The 17,158-nt window shown below is 42.5% G+C and overlaps 1 protein-coding gene across 3 annotated transcripts; it reads left to right on the plus strand.

Moving 5' to 3' along the window:
• Nucleotides 1-2,906: 2,906 nt before the first annotated feature.
• ATRIP (ATR interacting protein) lies at nucleotides 2,907-12,950 on the plus strand. 3 transcript variants are annotated; one of them, XM_059856172.1, is made up of 13 exons: nucleotides 2,907-3,222; nucleotides 3,765-3,847; nucleotides 4,844-5,014; nucleotides 5,624-5,739; nucleotides 6,036-6,196; nucleotides 7,169-7,267; nucleotides 7,734-7,860; nucleotides 8,552-9,280; nucleotides 9,790-9,932; nucleotides 10,486-10,577; nucleotides 11,387-11,470; nucleotides 11,739-11,985; nucleotides 12,417-12,950. In XM_059856172.1, exons 1-13 carry the CDS (start codon nucleotides 2,946-2,948, stop codon nucleotides 12,476-12,478), a joined length of 2,391 nt encoding a protein of 796 aa, XP_059712155.1. In that variant the 5' UTR covers nucleotides 2,907-2,945; the 3' UTR covers nucleotides 12,479-12,950. The 3 variants fall into 3 exon arrangements, 2 of the variants coding, with proteins under 2 accessions (XP_059712155.1, XP_059712154.1); XM_059856171.1 differs by having other exon boundaries at nucleotides 2,907-3,221; nucleotides 3,761-3,847; XR_009487803.1 differs by lacking the exon at nucleotides 12,417-12,950 and having other exon boundaries at nucleotides 2,907-3,221; nucleotides 3,761-3,847; nucleotides 11,391-11,470; nucleotides 11,739-11,774.
• Nucleotides 12,951-17,158: the final 4,208 nt, after the last annotated feature.

Raw genomic sequence — 17,158 nt, forward strand, 5'->3', positions numbered from 1 at the left:
TAACGGGTGCAACGCGCGGCCGCGCTCACGGCTCGGCGCTCACGGCTCGGCGCGGCGCTGCCCTCACCGCCGGCCCAGGCCAGCGGCGGCTCCGCTCATCCCTCCCTCAGCTCCATCGCCAGCGGTATTCCGGGCAGGCAGCGCCGTTCCCCCGCCTCGTTCCCTTTTCCCAGGACGCAATACAAGCACAGCCTAAATCCCTCTCCATCTCAGACATACAGCTCCGAGGTCAGCCTTGACGTGCGGCATTTCCTTTCCCTCTACCAGCAAATGACCCAAACCCCAGACCACTCCTCTCCTAACCAACTCTCGGGTCTGGATCAAGATGCTATTTTATTAGAACAAGTTTCCACCGAAGTCCCATTTGCATTTCAGTACCTCATACTTTAGGAATTAAATTTAAAAAATTAATCTCTGCTGGTACCTGGACTGATTCAGTCATCCACTTCAGTTTTGATTTACTCAGTGCTTTGAGAATCAGAACACGAAATACATTCACATCCACCTTCATTGAAACAGGAGGACAAAGAAACAACACTTGCATTGGAGTTACAGAACTCTTGCTAGCATTTAGAATAAATTACCATTAGCAGCACTAAGAACTGTCCAAATCCACACATAAGTTATGAACCTTAATGCTAAATGATGCTAAAGAGCTCCCCCCTTCCACAATGTGTGCACCCAAATGAATAAATGCACAAATTCCTGTTATCCCAGGGATTTTACTCCTAAGTCAGTAAAACAAGATACTGCTAAAGCCAGAACAGACAGTAAGTGCCCTGGTTTTAACTTGCTAGTGAAAACTAAAGCTAGAAACAAAAGTAATGGTAAGAGTAGAAAGCAAATGAATGGGAGCTAAAAGTACTGCAAGAGTCAAATGGTAATGCTAAAACTGCCCACATGGATTGAGGGCTGACACCTGGATCCATTAGTCCTAAGTGGAATATTCAAATGAAACAAGAAGTTCTGGCTATAAAAAGTCAAAAGATGCCACAGTTGTCAGGTAGGGCTAAAGTCACACTTTGGTTTCTTGTGTTCTCCTCAGGGAGTTGCAGGTTTAAGACTCAATGTAAGCAAGACACAGAAAAATCAGCAGATCAGAGAAATCAGCAGATACGTAACTGCGTTACTTTCACCCCCCTGCCCAAAAATGGTTCCATGAGCAGCTGTATTTAAAGCAAATTCTACATCTCAGACTTACTTTGTTGTTATTCTAATCCCCTGCAAGTCGTTTTCTCTTTAGCAGGACACCTGGAATAGAGGAAAACAAAGTCAGTATCTTGGTTTATCTTGTTAAAAACAAAGTCTGTGTAAGTGTTTTACCATTCTATTTTTCTTCAACTTCAGCTAGAGGAAGAGGAGAAAATAAAACTGAAGGTATACCACTCAAACAATATACTATCATTTAAAAGCAGCAATAATAAACAATAGTAACACTAGCACAATCCTGTTAATTTATTAAACAAAAGAAACAAAAAAATCCCAAGCAAACAATCAACAAAAAAACCCCAAACAACACCCACCCAGAATTAAGAACAAGTGATGTCTAAATCCAGTTCCTTTTAGCTTACTTAAATTAAGCTCTCAATACATGTCCCTACAAACATAAGCAGCAGAAACAGAGCAGTAGAAATTGCCAGGAGAGGTTTTAAACTAAACAAGAAATTTTTGGTTTTATAAAACCATTCTTAAAAGCAAGAAGAAACTTTTTTTTTATGGCAAGACTACAAAGATGAACATTATGTTACTATTCCCACTAGAGGGAGAAAAGCAACAACTCCAAGCATAAATGGTACCTTCAGTGTTTACAGCATCAAACCGATCCACAATTTCCCCAGTTTGGCACATAAATGATAAAACAACTTTTTGGAGAAACAAAAATGAAACCTTCAGGCAGCACCTCAGAACTAAAGCACAGTTTCCATCTGAGACTGCTCCTTTGTGTGCACCTGAGCTGAGCAATGCAGCTCTTCCCACCTGATGGTTTCATTGGGATCACCTGCAGCCACTTCAGCACAGCTGGGAGCAATGACCCTCAGGGCTTTCTTTGGGCCTCACTGGCTCCTCACAGGCTGCTCATGCACTGCAGGGATAAAGAAAATTACCCTCAGGTGATAATCTAATTTCCCTGCATGAAATGGGCAATAGGGAAATGAACAAGAGAAAGAGAATTCTCTAACAGAATTGGAAATATGTCACACTGACACAGCGGTTTTCACTTAAAAGACCATCAAGGGATTTGTAAACTGATTTGTAGAAATGAAAATAATTAGTAACCCTGTTTTAAAGATGTGCTGCAAGACTATGGTCTAGTCTCCTCTAACCGGTTTATCAACATAGCTGTGGCCACACACCCACCTGAGTTATGCAGAGCTGGAAACTCGAGTTTTCAGTCCATTTAAAAACGGGCCAAATACGATGACAAAAAAGGCTAGCGGCAGGAATTTAACAGTGGGGGTTTAGCACGGGACTTTTGCAAACATTGCACTTTCCCGACGCTTTCAGAGACCCCAGTTTATCGCACTCGTCTCTGCGGCCGGCAGTGCGGCGGCCGCACAGGACGGGTCACAGCCGCGCTCCGGCTGCGATGTGACGCCACCGTGCCCGGGATGAAGCCAGGTGTGATATCAGAGGGACAACCCTCACCGTGACGTCACCGCCCAGCCTGACGTCATCGCTCGAAAGCCTGACGTCAGCGCCTCCCCCTCACACCGCTGAGGGGACGATCCTTCCCGCCTCCCTCCCTCCCAATCAGCGAGGCGCTTGCTTGTCGGCTGCCCGCAGCCAATCACGAGAGCGCTTACAGCAGGCTCTGAAGCCGCCGCCACTCCATTGGCTGCGCGGGGAGAGCTGCCCGGCGGTGATTGGCGGGCGGCGCGGCGCGTGGGGGGGGCGTGGCCGGGGCGGCCCCGCGGCGTGTGGGCGCCGCGGGTCCCGGTCCCGCCATGGCGGCGCTGCCCGGGCCGCGCAAGCGGAGCGGTCCCGCGCTCTGCGGGGACAGCGGGGCCGCGGCCGCCCCGCCGGCACTCCGGAACGTCCTTCCCCCGCACAAGCGCTCCAAGAGCGCCGTGACCGGCATCGTGGACCCCTTCGGGGACAGCGATGACTTCACGGCGGACGACCTGGAGCAGATCGACATCCTGGCCTCGCAGGCGCTGTCGCAGGATCCGCCCGCGGGACACGCGTGGCGAGCCCCGGAGCTGCCCCGGGGCGGGCGGCAAGGTCGGTGTGTCCCGGCGGCTGCCCCTCACTGCCCCGCGGCTGCGGAAGGGTTTGGTGTCCCTTTAGGAAGCTCAGGATGGCCTGGGTTGGCAGGGACCTCAAAGCGCATCCAGTGCCACCCCTGCCATGGCAGGGACCCCTTCCACTGTCCCAGGCTGCTCCAAGCCCTGTCCAGCCTTTGGACACTGCCAGGGATCCAGGGCTACAGCTGCTCTGGGCACCTGTGCCTGGGCCTCACCTCTCTCACGGGGAAGAATTTCTTCCTAATATCTTACCTAAATCTCCGTCATCACCGTAAAGCCCCTCCCTCTCGTCCTGTCACTGCAGGCTCTTGTAAATAGACTTGCTCCTTCTTTCTTGTAAGTTCCCTTGTAAGTTCCTGTGGTGGCTGGATGAGGCAGTTTACCTGTTTGTAATGACAGTAAAAGATATGCTAAGATATTCAGATGTATGCAATGACAAATATCACAACCTTGGTGTTGAGTCACCAGTCATGCACATTCATCATCTGTGCTTCAAATTTTGGCTTTTCCCTGCGGCAGGAAGCAGAGCAGAAGATGGTCTGATGAGAGATGCATTCCAATTTGAAGTGCTGCAGACACAGCATGAAGAAGTCAAACAGAAGGTTGGCAATATCCTCCCTTCTCCTGTAAATACTACATTTTTGATAGGAACAACTGAAAGGTGGGATAAGTCCAGTCCCAAGCAGTTAGTTCTAATCAAGGTGATCAATAATATTTGTAATCCAGGGGTGTTAAAATCATTGTACAAGAAACAGCTCTAGTTATGCTAAAGAGTGAGAGCAGTATTTTATTTCTTGGCCATTTCAGATTAGCAAATGCTAATTTTTCAGTTTTATTTGTTCCCTGTCAAATAATTTCTCTGCCCTGTCAGCCAGAGTTGTTTTGTTCAACTGAAAAGGTTTGGGAAAGTGACATGACTTTCAAGTGACTTTATGTTACTTTACCTTCCTGGTGTTCATTTATGGAAAGATACTCTGTTTCCCTTCCCCCATTCTCTGTGTATTTCCCAGCTCTATTTTATCCACCTTTATCAGGGAGTTTCCTACCTGTACACCATATCAAATCATAATTTTGCAGTTGCAGAGAAGTGTCTTTCTGATCTTTTCTTCTTGCTTTTCTGAGTAACTTCTTTATTGTCCCCCCAAAGTCTTGTCTCTGAGTGGTAGTGGCTGCTCAGGAGGTATTAGAGACTCAGTGTCATGAAGATTCTGTCTGGGGGTGGTACCTTGTCTGTTGGCTGCCCTGATGGATGTAGTAGTATAATTAAATTATCACTGTTATCATCCAAACAATGAATAAATTATTGATGTGTGTGACTAGAACACTTGTTAAAAAAATAAACAAAACAAAACATAATTGCAGAGAAGGGGAAAGAGAAGGATGATCTTGTAATTTTTAATAATTTTAAAGAACACAGTAGCTGAGCCTGATTTAATTTAAAAATTATTAGAAGCAACCTGTGCAGAATTTCTAAGCTGGGTTACCAGGAGCATTTTTCTCCCTAGAAATTACAAATACACCTAATTTTCAATGACATACTGATGCAAATGCATACTTTTGGCTATATGCATCCTTTAATGTAATTCCTCTGTTTGCAGCTGAAAGAAATGCAGGATGAAATTCTCACTAAAAATGGAGAAATTAAAATTCTGCGTGACTCAATGCAGCAGATGGAGCATGCTATGGAAGAACAGAAAAAATCATATCTGCTACTGGAACAGCAAAAATCTCAGATTTTGAGTGAAAAAGAAAAAGAGTTCTCCAAAAAGGTTTGTAAATATGTCAGTTACCTGCAGATCACATGGAGATGCTGATTTATGGCTTAATGATGGCCCAAACCATTCAGTCAAAGGAAGAACATTTGTGTGAAATTTCCACAATGCTTTCTTTTATTGTCTTACCTAAAAGAAGACATTTGTAAGAACTTGTTGAGGGTTTCCCCCTGCCAAAATAAATTCAGGTGATAGAAGTTTTCATTTACTTATGCTTTTTTGAAGCCATCCTGAGAACATTGCAATTGGAATATATGTTAGAGTGGGAAAAGTGACAGAACATGCTTTGTGGCTCTGATGAGATTGCTGTTCTTGTTGCAGTCATCTCTGTGCAGCCTTGAAGAGGACAGAGGCTGCTCTGCAGCCTCCCTGGAGCCATGCTCTGCGTGGCACTTGCTCTGTCTTAGCCACTCACAAAGGCTTCTTGCCTGAACTCCGGGCAATTGGCTCTCAGACAGTGTTAACTGGACCAACATTCCTAAAAATGGAGCTCTGGGAGTTCACATTAAGCAGATGGTGATCTGGAGCTCCCTGTAACTCAGTTGCTCTGCAGTTGCACCACTCCTGAACTGGTAACAGTAAAAGTGCCCTGAAATCCCCTTTCAGTTACAGTCGCTGCACTCCGAGCTGCAGTTCAAGGACGCAGAAATGAATGAATTAAGAACACGACTTCAGAACTGTGAAAGAAACAAACACCCTTCTCAGGCAGTTCCAACAACAAGGTAGGGGGGTTGGAAAAGCAATTTGTGTTCATTTTTGTAATACATGTGTTTAAACTATTGAAGAGGTTTTCTTTCTTCATGTGACTCTAAGATCTATTATCTTTTAAAAAATACAACAAAAAAGTCTGATGATATCTATGGAATTTACTCAAAAAAGAGCCTTCCTTGTAGCTGTGACAGAAATTCAAAGAGTTTATAGTGAAGTATCTCTTAAAACATCAAACAGTGCAAAGAAAATAGATCGTTGTTTAATCAAAGAATTACAAAAGAAATACTGATTTGTCTTTTTATCTTAGCCCTAAAAAGAATCTTGTGGTACAAGTGAAATCAGGAGGATGTTCTCCACAGCCAGAAAGAAGATCTTTTCCTACAAAGGAATCCTTCAATGCTGAAACATCCACTAGGCCATCGAGTTCTTCAGGAAATTTGATGGCCCGGACAACTTCAATCAAGGAAGGTAAACCCGTGTACAGCTTGCAACATTTTTAGTTACAAGTAAACATTCTACATTGGAGAAGTATTTTGTGACTAAACAGTTGCAGTCAGTTCACAGTTATTTATTTTGGTTTTGGTTAGGTTTTTTTTTTCCACTTTATACCAACTGGAGTTTAATAGCCGTGACTGAAATTTGCATGAAGATCATTTTAATTCATACCTTAGTACCAGATGCCAGGGTGGCAATGATGAAGTGGCCAGTGGCTGCAATAAAAAACTTTATTGTGTGATGAACTAAAACATCCAAATTGTTGATTTGTCTTTTCTCATTGCACAAAGAATAGGAAATAATTTGCCTAATTCTTGGTCTGCTAGTCAGCTAATGCATGTTTTGTATTCTTGTTGTAGCATTTTGGGGATTGGATTTCAAAGGGTACATATTTAGACATATTTAAAGAAGCAACTGAAACAATGTACTCATTTCCTCTTTTATATGTAGGGCAGTAATTCTCACAAAATTCTGTCTTGAAATTCATTGAGTAAACCTTAGGAAATGAGTATCTGCATATATTTGAAGATTGCTATAATATGAAACAAAAGTAGTGGTTTTTTAATAGCAATGGGAAATAATAAATGTAGAAATGTGAATAACATCAACTAATCCTTACTGGAAGAGACATGAAAAATCTGAGATGTTGCTGTCAGTTACACTGTTCATTCTAAAAATATAGGCAGTAGGAACTCCAGCAAAAAGAAAAATGCAATAGCCTGAAAGCATTAGTATTGCTATTGTTTGTTATGGTAACAACACTCAAGATGCCTATTTGTTTGAAAAAATACATTTGTTTACTTTTTTTCTGAACTCTCAAGGATTTTGGCCTTGGTTTGCTTGGTAATTGTGACATATAGAGATGATTAAAAGATTATCTAACACTGTGGCTGTGTGTACAGGATGGGTGCAGATCTGTGTTCTCCCAATCCCTGTTTGTTTCAGACAGGAAGATAACCCATCCTGAAGTTTCATCCCTGAAGCAGCACAAAGCAACAGGAAAAAATGGTTCCTACAGCTCTGTCCCCAAATGGAAAACACGAGGTAATATCATTCTGGTAATGCAGAAATAAAACCAGGGAAAATGTGCCTAAAAAACCCCCAAAACACTGTGAAGCATTTTCGACAATCAGCTCCAAGAACTCTTTAGTGTACTATCTAAGTTACAGTTGGCAGTGGAATTGCATCACATAATTTCAATGTCTGGAGTAGAAAATGGAGGGCAAGTCACCAGAACAGCTGGGATATGTGATCACTCGGCTCAAGCTATTTTGCAAAGATGGGTCATAATTAAAAGACCTCTAAATATAACTTGGTTTGTATTTAAATATCTGAACTTAATTTTTCTGAAAATCATCCTCCTGTTGAAAAAGAATATTCATTATGAAAAAACCAAACCCAATTTGAGGTTGTGAGCACTCTCGCAATAAGGCTGATCTTCTGAAATACTGATTTTTTTTGTTGTTGATGATGGCAAATCTACTCCAAAGAAAACTCTGGATCCTTCCAGGTTCTATCTTGCTGAATGCACTGATGAAGCAGCCCATAGTCCCTGGGTCACTTCTAGGTTTCTGCCACCTTCTCAGCAACTCTGAGCCTCTGTCTGGAGCTGTGTTGCCACCCAACTCTTTGGATACGTAAGTTTTTGGTTTTTTTTAAACTGTATCTGCCATGTTCAGCACAGTGGCATTCTCTGTACTAAGAAACACTTGGTCATGCAGGACAGCTCATTCCCTATGGTAAATCATGCTCTGCTTAGGCCATTACATGCAAAATTTGGAACAACATTCTGTATCTTTGGTTATCACACATACCAAACACTGGAGCATCCTTAAAAAATAAATTAGGTTAATTATCAGTAAGGGAAAGGCACAGAACTAAACATGGGAGTAGCTGTTAGCAGCTTGCATTGCAATGAGGGAAGCACAGAAACATGATCATGAGTTAAGGGGGAAGAAAACGCTGAAGATGTGATCAAAACTTGGTTTTATATCTTCAAAATACAAAATGTGTTCAATTTGTAATGTGCAACTGGTGTGCAACTTTCCAAGATATATTTCCTGGTAAAGCATTTTAAATATGAAGCTTGAATAGGAATTATAATAGTTCTTCACTTTACAGAATTAGACTGTAGCTTCTGAAATACCTTTGCTTTTCAGATAGGCTGGAGTAGAATGTTTTTCCCCCTTTATTTCCTATATTGGAAACAGACATCTCTTAGTACTCTGGCCTTTCTACTGTTCAATTCATAATATGGATAACTCAGATTTTAAGTCTGTTCTCTGCCTTTTCTTGTGAAGCATTTCCCTTTTACTTTTATTTGGACAGGAAGCCCACACAACTCCCCAGCAGCAGGACAACTCAAGAAGGAATTTCTCCTCTTGTATCCCTGCAAGAAGCTCAAAAACTGGCAATAACAGGACTGAACTTGATTGCTCTGGATGAAGGATTATCTGAGGGAAGCCCAGCAGAAGGCCAGGGAGGGCTCCTGCCCCTCACACAGAGCAGGATCCGGGGTGCTGTGCATCTCCTGCCCTTGGTGGAGCACCATGTTGGTGCCTTCTGCCGAGCAGAGCAGCTCGGGGACACGCCAGGGAATGGAGCTTGTGGGAGCCACCCAGCTGCTGGTTCCAGAGCCAGCACAAACACAGGCTCAGGCAAGGAGGACTTCAGGTTGAACCTTGAAGAAACTACTCTTGTATCACTGGGGATCCTTTATTATCTGGTGTTCTACAGCTGGGATGTTGTCCACACATTGCTGTCTGCTGAAAAGGAAAACAGGTCTGCTGCTGGAGAGGAACAGGTTTCCAAGACGGACAAAAATGTGTCGTGTGACAATCAGTGTGACAATAAAGAAGAGAGCAGGACACAAGGAGGGCTGGCTGCTCCACAGGATCCTCCCAATACTGATGGAGCTCAACATTCTTTGTTTAAAAAGCTGCTTCAGATTTTAGCTTTTTCTGCTGCAAGGGGTTCCCAGACTGACAATATCCTGAGCCAAAGCCTAAAAGTTTTGGTAAAATTAGCTGAAAATTCAACTATGGACTTATTAATAAAGTAAGTCAGTAATAGCTTTAAAATTATTTCAGAGTCTGTTGTTTAGCAGTTTTCATTCTCTGTTAAAACTCATCTGGGCAGCTTCCACTGGAAGGTGTGCCATGTATAAGAGAAATCACATTTCAGATCATATTTGAGAAGCAGCTGAGGATCTTTCTACTGCTTTTGCTGTTAATAATAATCATCCCTGATCAGTAACAAGGTTTGTTGATGATGTTCATATGAAGCAGATGCTGTTGCCTCATTGAAAGTGAAGAAGCTTTGTAACATTCGTTTTGGGGGTTTTGTGATTGCTGGGAGGTGCATAAGGAAAGCACAGGATCTCATTCTGGCAGGTAAAACTGCCAGTGTCAACTGCAGAGCGACTGCCAAAGTAACAATGTTTTCCAGCATACTTTGTATTTATGAATAGATTAAAAGGCACAAATTACGATACTGCCTACAAAAAAAACAGTGTATTTCCAACTTGTGGCTCCACTTCCCTTTTCTAACACAGTTTTGTTTTGAAGTTTCCAGCACATACTGAGTAGCCAGGTGCTGCAGTGCTGCCTGAGGCCCGAGAGCCCTGTGCCTGCCGTGCTTCTGACTGTGAGACTCCTGTGTGCTCTTGCTCAGCACCACCTGCTGGCTGCTCAGCTCTGTTCTCGTTCAGGTAAAAGACTGCAGGAGACACAGAACTGTTACCATGCCTAACAGTGATGCTAACAGGCCTTGCTCCAAGGCACTGAAACCCCAAAAGGCCAAAAGCCTGCTCTGTTACCTGAAAACTTCTTTTCTGCTTCTGATTTGGAGAGTATTTGTGTTGTGGTATCTGTGTACAAGCACTGCTTTTGATAGCCATTTAAAAATCACTTTCTAAATTGTGTATTTAAGGTTGATGAGGAAAAAGGGGCTTTTGAGGAGTTTTGAAGTTAAATTTATCTGTGCTCATGGAACTGCTCAGAGATTCCAGTACTCTGCATGACAAATGATCTCTGTTCAGTTCCTTATGAATGAACCAGGACAGGATTACCACAAAGGCAAATATAAGATTTAGGGATACCAATTTCCTCAGCACTGCTGAAGATGTGGGAAGTAAAACAAGAAGCTGAGCCTGTACCATGAGCCCTAGGACAGAACTCAACATGTTTTCTTGCCTGATAGCAATAATTTTTGTCATGAACAAGTGGCTGATTGGAAAAAGAACAAAGTTCTCTCTGTTTCAGACACCTGTCTTCTCCTTGCACTCTACATGTACATAACATCAAGACCAGATAAATCAGCATCTGAAATGCTTTGGCTTCAGCTGGAGCAAGAGGTAACCCCAGCTGAGTATCCATGTGCTCTTTTCTTCTTCCAGTTGGGGGAGTGGGAGGAGCAGGATAGTGCACAAATTGTCTGAAAACAAGTTCTTTCTCTAGCTGAAATACAAAACTGCATATATGGGGGCTTGCAGTAAGGGATTACATTGATTTTTGAAAGGATCTGCTTGAAACTGAATCAGTAACTATCCCTGAAGAGACCACTGGTCACAATAGCCTTTCAAGTCACTGAAAAAACCAAGGGAGATCCTAGGATGGCTGCAGATGTTCAGCACTAAGCTTTATTTTGTATTTAGAACAATAGAAGAGTAAAAAGAAGCAAGATTTGCATTTAATTTTGATTATATTTATTACATTTAAAGGCATTCTGTAGTGATTTAGGATTTATATTCCTGGCATTCAATGGAAATGCTACCTTGCTGTTTAATAGTCATGGTTATATATAGAAATAATAGGTTTAAATTTGTGTTGTTTGTACAGACAGAAGTGACAAGAGTTGTTTAAGGTTCTATTTGCTCTACTTCTCTCATTTTAAAGAATTTAGAACCCTTTCCATTACCCCCACCTGCACTGTTATCTTAAGTGTAAACACATTATTTGTATGCAGTGAATTAGAGGCCACTGACCTTGTCAGCCTTGCTCATTGAGAAGGTTTCTGTGCAAGGCAAACTCTGTCTATGAAGTGTTACAGGGAAAAAAAACTTGTACAACTTTGAGGGTAAAAGACATCAGCTGTTAGGAGAGAAAATTACCCCAAGACTGTTTGAAACTAGCAATGAATTCTCATAACTTGTGTTTGTCACAGACAGTGAGGCTCCTGACACGCTGCCTGTGGTGCCCCAGACCAGCAGTTTTATTTCCTGGCACAGACTGTCAGTGCTACCTCGAGGTATGTTCCCCCAGTTTAACCTGCTTACAAATTCCAAGTACTCAATGCTGAAATTGCTTTTTGCCCCTTTTATTTTTTTGCTGTAGAGAAGCAGAAGTGTCCTGTACTTTAGAGGATGCCACCTTCTAGGAAGCTTGCTTTGCCTTGCTGGGAAATATCCTGAAATTTGAAAGTTTGAAGAGATTAGGCAGTAAAGTTCATACTGAAATAAGTTTTCTGCTCCTATATTTTTGGTTTGTGTACTGAGGCACTTTTTTTCCTCTTGCAGGTGGTTAAGGCACTAATTGTGATGCTGCACAGACAGTGGATGAAGATTAGATCTGAGAGCAGCTTGTGTGCACATCGGGAACGAGTTATTCAGTTCTTACGGGACGCTGTTTTACTCTTGCACAGCCTGTCTCAGAAAGATAAACTGTTCCATGAACACTGTTTGGAAGTTCTCCATCAATATGACCAAGCCCTGCCAGGCATAAGAGCCATTCTCAAAAAGACTCAAAAACTGAATGCCTCTGAAGGTAAAAATCAGTCAAATGCTGGCTTTTCTCCATGTTGCAGAAATAAAAATTTCACTTCTGTCACTTTTCTCTTTTAACAAGTACCACAGCTGGTTGTTGCTCAGACCTCTGGAGGCAGTTTAGATTGGATATTAGGAAGAAATTCTTCCCTGTGAGGGTGGGGAGGCCTTGGCACAGGTTGCCCAGAGAAGCTGTGGCTGCCCCGTTCCTGGATGGATGGGGCTTGGAGCAACCTGGGATAGTGGAAGGTGTCCCTAAAAATGGCATTAAAGAAAAGAAGGGGAGAAGTTTGTGTGACAAAACACAAATCTAAAGACCTGTTTGCATGGAACCTTCAAAAATTTTATTTGCTGTAACAGATACCAGCTATAATTATACTGTATGAAGCAGGAAAAAAAAATCATTCTCTGAAACATTATTTTTTGTTGCAGAGCTGATTTTGGATGAATTGTATCCTCCTGAGCCAGAAGAGCAAGGAACAGACTCCAGCTAGCCAACAGCAAAGATCTCTGTCCTTCCTCATCTGAATCATCATTGCCAATGTAAATGTGAACTTTGAATCATCCTTTTAAGTGATAATCTTGGGTTGCACTCAAACACAGCACAACTAAGACACATTTCTCTGTTGTAATTATTTCAGTGCTATCTAAATGTAGCTGAAAGCAAAGGAATTCTGATGAGAGTGATACTGCTGTGCAAATTCACTCAATGGCTTATGACTGGTTCTGGTAATGAATTCCATCCTGTATGAAACTGCTGTGAATGGAATGGAAATTTCTCTCTATTCTCCATTTTCCTGTGACTACAGCTGAATTTATGGTGCTGAGGTGTTTGGCATCACTGCATTCACATGAAAGCCTTTTGAACACCCTTGTGTCTTTTGTAGCTGTACCACTTCCTTGTGTGACTTCCAGAATTTTCATACTGTTGATATTAGTAAACAGTTTATGGTGATTTTAAAAAAATCCTTCTAGAAATAATTCAAGAATTGGCAGCTCACTACAGGGCTTTGAATTTCTTGCTGAGGATTGGTCATCTGACCTCAATTTCATCAATCTCCTGAAAGAGGAATTACTGAGATGCCAAAACAAACAATACTAGAACTTACTCTTTTAAGGGGGGTTGTAAAATGTAAGATGGTACTGTTGGAGGTTGCATCCTAGGCAACAGAAGGATATTTAAATGAGATTTTTGGTCATGATGAAGATGAAGGAGCCTCTCATTGCTAGGATTCAGCACCAAAGGTTGGAGGAAGAGCTGCTGCCCCACCTTTGAAGTGTGCATGACCCTCACTCACTGTCACACTGGGCTGCAGGTCACCAGCTGAGCCTAGACCCCAAAGAGGGAAGTGAGTTATTAAAATGAGCCCACAGGTGTGGGTTTAGATGGGAGAGCTCTTTTCCATTTTCAACAGGGTCTTGGTTAAGAACAAGCCTGGATCCAGGAACCAGGAGGACAAGAGACTGTAGTGGGAAGGAAGCCTTTGGAAAATTGGGAGACATTATGTTCTCTGGTCGTGCCCAAAGGGGCTGTGCCCTGCCCTGCAGCAAAGAGCCCACTCCAGTGTGCTCAGCAAGCTCCTGGCTTGGCTCTTGCTTTGGAAGAGAACTTTCCTAGAAATGCCTATGCAGGAATAATAATTCAGCACCTCCAGAGGGCCAAAGCTCCTTCCCCCCAGCCTGGGCACAGCCTCCTCCTCTCTAGCAGCAGCTGCACCAGGCAGGGCCAGGTCGTTTCTGTGAAACACAAGCTGCCAACTGCTCCTCTCAGTAACAGGTTTCAAGTCCCTTGTAGCATCTGGAAAACTGCCATGTTCCTGCTGAAATGCACCAAGGAAGGATGCACAGGCACAGAGCAGCAAAGCCTTCCAAGTCTGTGTGTGCTTGCATGGTCACAGTCCTGGAACTCTCACCAGCCCCTGGACAAGACAAGCTGCAGATATTGATGTGACAAAAAAACATTTCACTTGTCCATGTAAAATAAATAAGCAAATAAACAAAGCAACTAAAAAAAAAAAAAAAAAGGAAAAAACAACCAACCACCAAACATTTCCTGGCATTCAGGATTAGAAAGAAGACTGGAAAGTGCATGTAAAAGCCCTTTCCTTCCTCAAAACCAAAATAAACATTAAGAGAATTCCTTAAGCTTAGAGCTGTTCTAACAAAGATATGACAGTCACAGTACCTCAGGTATCCCAAAATGCAGTGACCATCAGTTTTCAACAGTTCTCAACACTTAATTTCTCTAAACAATTTGAGTTTATAGAGATAAGAGACATTTAACCCATCTGGGTGAACAGACCAAATGAACTGTTAAGAACTTGGACAAAAAACAGTTCCCTCAAGCATCCCAAACTGCTGGAGCAATCCAGTTATAAAAAGTTGTTTAAAAAAATTCCTGGCTTCATCTAAAGGGTGTGTGTATGGCAACTGGGAAAAATGGAGAAGTGGATTATTGCTAAACTTTATATAAACAGAAGAGTTATCTCTGGAAAAAACTGGTAGGAAAACTCCTAACTGTTCCCTCCTGGCTCTGCATCCCTTCCCATCCCACCACCTTTAACAGACAACACCCAAACATGTACTTTTACATTCTCATTGAGTTTTCTCCCAACTCTGGACTTTAAAGTAGTACAACCCAGGCTCCATACACCAAACAGATCCAATCCCTTACACTCTGACTAGCAGGAATCACAGTAACATCATGTTATTGTGAAATTAAACCACAGCTTTTAAAATTGAAGGCATTGGCTGTTGACATTCCTAAGGAAAAATGAGGCTGTACTCCTAAAGAGAAAAGGCAAAAAGAAATATACTTGCAGAGCCACCATAATTATTTAAGACATTTACAATGATCAACCTTGTCAAGATTATTTTAAGATTGTGCTGACCTTCAGCAATTCCTCTCTTTTTGCTTTCTCCTGGAATTTTCCTCAGGATTAAAAAGATCCAATCATGTATGCAACAGCTCATCATCCCTGATCATCAGTTCTTCACTCCCTGAAGAATTCCCACCATAGCAGCTTTTCATTTCCCCACCATGTTACAGACAAGTTATGCCTCCATATTAACTGAGAAAAGCAATTTACTCTGGCATCAAGCACAGGCACAAGACTGAATGAAGTGCTGAGCAAAGGAAAGCCACTAGGCATGTTCTACACGTGACAACCACACTCCTCAGCAGCAGCCACCCATCTGCTTCCTAGCCCCTGGGGATGGCAACCAGGGTTTCCCCTTGGCTGAAAGCTGAGCTCACCAGAGCTGCTTTTCCCTGCTCAATGAAACCTTGCTCAATTCTACACCTTGCAGATCACTGACTTGGTGAGGTTGGAAGTGGCCTCTGCAGCTCATCCAGCCCCCAACTGAAACAAACTCCCACAGAGAAGCCAAAAAACTGCTTTGTGTCATGTCAGGCCTCAAAAGCCCATCTTTTTAAACCAAGCTGACATGGGTGAAGATGGCAAATACAAAATGCCTTGTTCTGTAGCACACAACATGCCTGACCTGAGCTGGGTTTATTTACATTAATCCCAGGAGTGAACTACTGCTAAAGGCCTGTGCTAAAAAATTAGAACAAAGTCCTCCTAAGCACTGAATGTTTTTGTTAGTCTGCAGTATTATTTATGGCTATAATGGCCAAATGGTTACAGTTAGGTCAAATGCAGCAGTTCTGCCTGCACAGACTGTGTTATCTCTGTGAATGTAACAGCAAACTTCCACTTCCAGTGTAAATTGTCAAAAAATGTACATTGTTAATGTAATTTAGCAGACTGATAAGAAAAGGTGATCAGTGATCTCTACTAAGATCTACAAACCCACTGTGGCTGAAGTTTATCAAAGTGCTTCCAAGAGCAAGGGCCAACACCTTCACAGCTGAAGTGTGACTGCCAGCACTGCTGAGCCTGAACTAATTTGAAAACTTAATCCTAAAGCTTGTCAGTGCAATAGCTGCTCAAAGGCTAACCTGCTTTTGACAATATCCAGAGGAAATTGCCACTTTATCTTCATATATGGTCAGAATGTAATAACCAATGCCTGTAGTGTCCTAACAGAGGTAACACAAACAGTAATGTTTTAATCTATGCTTTGACCATGTTGTAGGTCAGTGTGCTGAGAATGAACAATTTGTTTTGCTAAAGAACCTTCCTTACAGCACAGCTGAGCTGCAACCCTTGTCCAACAGCCTGAGAATGACATCCTACCTGATTCCAGGGGCAAGGTACCACCTGAGAGTGAACCACACATCCCACTGCAGGAAGTGTTAGAATGAAAAGGCTGCAGTAGCTGGTTTAAACGTTATTTTAAATGCAATAAGGGAAATGGAATATCAGAGGTTATTTTATAATGGCTAACTGGCTCTGAGGGGGGGGCTGCCTTTGCAGAGGACACAATTCCATCAGTGCAGAAGACTGAGCTCTTGAAAGGATAAAGTAACATTTTCTTCAGCTTTCTCTCACCTTTCAGGTTTAACTCATGCTCTTTTCCCCCTCCTATATGGCTCACTGAAAAGCTGTAAATCTGATTCATGTGCTACAGGCTGCAAAAACAACTAGATAAGGTCAAATAATAACCAGAGATAAAAAAACAGGCCCCAAACCACTGGCTAAAGCAAATCCGGTGAGTTATTACAAGTGATGAGATATGATACTGAGTTTCCATACTTGGAAAAAATAAAACAGGCAAGAATTGCTTGTTTGGCAATAATTGAAGTTTTTCCCTCCTCTGTGTCCAGGTCTTACCACACAACCCTGCCATGAGCTTTAAATGCATGCCAAGTTTAGTTCTGGAAAAACTCACACTACCATAGACAACTGCTGAATAAACATTATGAAAACATAACCAGCAATATTCCTCACCTAACCCTGGGCCCTCAGCTTGCAGTTCAGCCATTTGCTCTCCTATACAACCATTTGCTACAATAATAAAGGGTAAAGGTACCTTTGAAACCCTATATGCTCCTTAAGGCAATCTGCAATCTGCAGGTTTTAATCAAAACCCAGGTTCTGCTCCTCAGCCCTGTGTGCAGAGAGAGGGGAAGGCACACAGCTTTCCTCTGAGCATTTCTCTGCCTGTACCTTCTCAAATTCAGCCATACTGGGCAGCTGCACCTGCTAAAAGTGATGGGAAAAGAGGAAGAGATGAACTAAAAAGCAGTGTCAACAAAATCATCACAA

Source organism: Haemorhous mexicanus, chromosome 11 (genome assembly GCF_027477595.1).
Source record: "Haemorhous mexicanus isolate bHaeMex1 chromosome 11, bHaeMex1.pri, whole genome shotgun sequence".
Classification (NCBI taxonomy): domain Eukaryota; kingdom Metazoa; phylum Chordata; class Aves; order Passeriformes; family Fringillidae; genus Haemorhous; species Haemorhous mexicanus.